The 3,806-nt window shown below is 45.8% G+C and overlaps 1 protein-coding gene across 2 annotated transcripts in view; it reads left to right on the top strand.

Annotated features, from left to right (window-relative positions):
- Window positions 1-2,405: 2,405 nt before the first annotated feature.
- Haus5 (HAUS augmin like complex subunit 5) overlaps window positions 2,406-3,806 on the top strand; it is a 13,444-nt gene continuing 12,043 nt past the window's right edge. Inside the window, exons 1-4 of one of the 2 annotated variants that reach the window (XM_031386111.1) lie at window positions 2,406-2,561; window positions 3,050-3,112; window positions 3,208-3,240; window positions 3,378-3,402. In XM_031386111.1, the coding sequence (XP_031241971.1) occupies window positions 2,464-2,561; window positions 3,050-3,112; window positions 3,208-3,240; window positions 3,378-3,402 (219 nt within the window). In that variant the 5' untranslated portion in view covers window positions 2,406-2,463. The remainder of the gene's footprint in view (window positions 2,562-3,049; window positions 3,113-3,207; window positions 3,241-3,377; window positions 3,403-3,806) is intronic. The other variant, XM_031386110.1, reaches the window with a different exon arrangement.

The following is a 3,806-nucleotide window of genomic DNA, read 5'->3' as shown; positions in this document are numbered from 1 at the left end:
CCATGTGGTTGCCGGGATTTGGACTCAGGACCTTCGGAAGAGCAGTCAGTGCTCTTAACCGCTGAGCCATCTCTCCAGCCCTTGGAACTTCTTTGATTCCCTGAAATTTACATGAATTTTCAGTTCACAAAAGGAGGTATATTAGCACTACCATTGTATTAAAATCAATAGTGTAGAATAAGCAGTCAACAGGTGTCTGTAAGACAGCAGAAATAGACTCATGCCTTCAAGTCTTAGCAAAAATATAAAACATGTTTCTTTAGTGAAAAGTTACATCTACCATCTGTTTATCTTTTAACATGAAGTCCGTGAGCAAGGCAAACCCATTTCTCCTCTTTTAATAAGCAACCTAGTAGCTTTAATTAATTTATGAACTGACTGACGAACTGACACGGCGGTTGATTACCTGGATAAGGAACTAATTGCCCATTGTTCCTTAGCTGACAAGCTACAGTTAGTCTAGCTGTCAATAGGATCAGAGATCTGAGAAGTATAAATTATAGTCTATATAATCTATGCATCCATTAAAAAGACAGAGACTAGTCTATACAGAGACTAGTCCAGAGTCCTTTACCTAGCCAGTAGTCTCAGACTGTCTACATGGCATTGGGAACAGAGGCAGTCTTTGGACAACAGGCCCAAAAGATGAACGGCTTTTCTGAGGAGGAGGAACATGGGAGAGACTGACCTCACTTTATCTAAATAAAATCAATTCTTCCATGTCCTGCTTGTCCACAAGGGCTGAGCCCTAGCGGTGGGGCAGTCTTGCCCAGTGGTTAGCATTACCACAATCCAGGTGGAGTCCTTTATCCACCAATCCCTGTGCCCATTATCTTCTTGGAAACCTTGGGTTAGTGGGGAGGAATGTCACTGCTAGGATCTGGGAGTCTCTGTCTGTCATAATAAGTTTAAACATCTTAAATGCCACATTCTGCAGATCTCTGACAGGTTATAGGGCTGGTACCTACCAAAATATCTAAGTTAAACAATCCTTCTCTGGTTTTAGTATTTATTGTAACTATAAATATATTAGATGCCTCTGCCTCCCAATTGCTAGGATTAAGGCTGAGAGCACACTTCTTTAATTCTGAAGGTATTAAAGAATTTGATGATAAGGTGACTGAGTATTAACTTGCATTTTTTAATTATCCCTAGTAGTTTACAGTAATTTAGTAAGTTTCCTAAGATTAGGACTTCACATATTATATGTGTTATGTTTAGATTGAAAATAAGGATTTTAAACTGGAGTTCTCTTAGTATCAAAAAAAGCTTTTTAATCCATAAACATAATCCATAAAGAGACTGGGAACTTTTCTGACCTTTATATGGTATATCATTGTAAAACATAACAGTTTCCCATATGACTCAGTTTATTAAAAAGCTAGTTTCATAATGCTAGCAAAAGCAAAGTTAAACATTTTTTTTTCTTTCTTTCTTTTTTTTTTTGTTTTTTTTTGTTTGTTTGTTTGTTTTTTGTTTGTTTTTTGTTTTTTTTGTTGTTGTTGTTTTCGAGACAGGGTTTCTCTGTGTAGCCCTGGCTGTCCTGGAACTCACTCTGTAGACCAGGCTGGCCTCGAACTCAGAAATCCTCCGGCTTCTGCCTCCCAAATGCTGGGATTAAAGACATGCGCCACCACTGCCCGGCTGCGGTAATTTCTTAACCCAATAAGCCCCAATGTGCCTTCTGCCAAAGATGAGGATGACCACTTTTAGCAAGTAAAAACGACTTTCTTGGGCTGGCGAGATGGCTCAGCGGGTAAGAGCACTGACTGCTCTTCCGAAGGTCCTGAGTTTAGATCTCAGCAACCACATGGTGGCTCAGGATCTCAGCAACCACATGGTGGCTCACAACCATCCGTTGAGATCTGACGCCCTCTTCTGGTGTGTCTGAAGACTGCTACAGTGTATTTTGCTGGAGGGAGCGGGGCTGGAGCTATCGGGGCCAGAGCAAGCAGAGGTCCTGAGTTCAATTCCCAGCAGCCACATGATGGCTCACGGCCATCTGTACAGCTACAGTGTACTAATACATACGAGTATAAATAAATAAGTAAATCTTTAAAAAAAATCTTAAGTCCCCGAGAGAATGATGGGTTTTGATGCCAGACATTGGGAAAAGGGAACTTCTTGCATGCCCCCACCACCACCCCTCTTTTTTTTCTTTTTCAAGAAAATAGAGTGAAGCCTTTAGAATCTTTTGCCTCTTACAGTGAGTGAAAGAACAAAGGTGGATAAGCGGGCGTCTGAACTTCACCCAATCCTTCTCATTTTCATTCACTAACCTACATACACTTGAGAGCCAAGAGCCGCTCTGAGCAGCCGCCTGGTCCAGAGAGACCCGGCAGCCCGGACCTGCAGTCTACTTGGCAACCGGTGACGTCTCAGGTCGCGCTCCTGACGTCATAGATAGGCGCCAAGCTTAAAGAGTGCGGGAAGCTGCGACTGCAGCTGAGCTCTGTGACAGTCATGGAACTAACGCAGGAAGAGCGGGAATTGAGTCGCTGGGCTGCTGAAGAGATGGAGGTGCCCCCATCGGCTCGCCCCCGGGAGTCGACGCTGCGTAGGTGAGGCTACTTCTGGAGTAAGGACTCCCCATCCTGGAATTAGCCTGGAGGAGTAAGATCCCCGCCCCTCATCGAGAATGAGAGATCTGCAGAAGAAGGGGGTCCCTACAGCACCTCACCTCTGCCACTCTCACCCTAATCAAAGGTGACACTAGGCAGTTGGCAGTGGCTGTTCTATTGGGGATCAAATCTGCAGAAACAGTAACACAACCCTGTTACGAAAGACCATTTCCTGGAGTGGAAACTTCTTACACCCACTTCTCAAAGTGACTACAACTAAACCTCTCCTAGACGAAAGACAACCTGTCGTGGAATAAGCATGCCCTCACACTTAGGGAGAAGGCCACCCTCTCAGAGACATGCCCAGGCCCACCCACAGACGTGAGAAATTTTGGACCTTTCCACCACCACCATAACTGTGGAGACGGTGGAGGGGCCTCCTCCTCCTGGGCAATGCTCCGATCCTACTTTATTCTTTATCCCTTCAGGCTGTGTCTGGGTCAGGGCGCTGACATCTGGGCCTATATTGTGCAGCATGTGCATAGTCAGAGGTAAGCCAAACCTAGCTCAGGGGAGAGGGCTAGAGAGTGGGAAAGACATAGGGAAGGCCCACAGCAACTCCTCTCCCTCCATCTCTCCCATGCAGGAATATCAAGACGATCCAGGGAAACCTCCTCTGGTAACTGCTTCTTAAATTCATTGATTCCTATCTTCCCCAGTTTTGTCTAGCCTTGTCCACAGCCAAGGCCTCTATTTCCTCCTGTCTTCTCCCCTGGAAGCCCCAGCCACCTCCTAACTCTGGTCTCATTTCTCTAGGTATGGCTATCAGGACAATCCAAAGGTAAGAAGCCTGTGCTGTGAATATTCTCCCTCAACCAAAAGTCAGCTTGAAAACATTTTGCTCTAGGCCCTGGAGGTGATGGGTCTGTCAGGGACACCATGTTACAAAACAGCCCAGATCCTTGTGTTCCCAGGGGTTGTGGTCCAGGGGGAGCTAGGCACAAGATGGGGAGCAATGGTGTATGGACATGGGACATTGGTGTCTGTACTGGCTGGTTTTTTGTGTCAACTTGACACAGGCTGGAGTTATCACAGAGAGGGGAGCTTCAGTTGGGGAAGTGCCTCCATGAGATCCAGCTGTGGAGTATTTTCTCCATTAATGATCAAGGGGGTAAGGCCCCCTGTGGGTGATGCCATCCCTGGGCTGGAAGTCTTGGGTTCTATAAGAGAGCAGGCTGAGCAAGC

This window comes from Mastomys coucha, unplaced genomic scaffold, assembly GCF_008632895.1.
Source record: "Mastomys coucha isolate ucsf_1 unplaced genomic scaffold, UCSF_Mcou_1 pScaffold21, whole genome shotgun sequence".
Classification (NCBI taxonomy): domain Eukaryota; kingdom Metazoa; phylum Chordata; class Mammalia; order Rodentia; family Muridae; genus Mastomys; species Mastomys coucha.
Note: the sequence above shows the minus strand (reverse complement) of the source record. Positions and strands in the feature narration are given on the sequence as shown.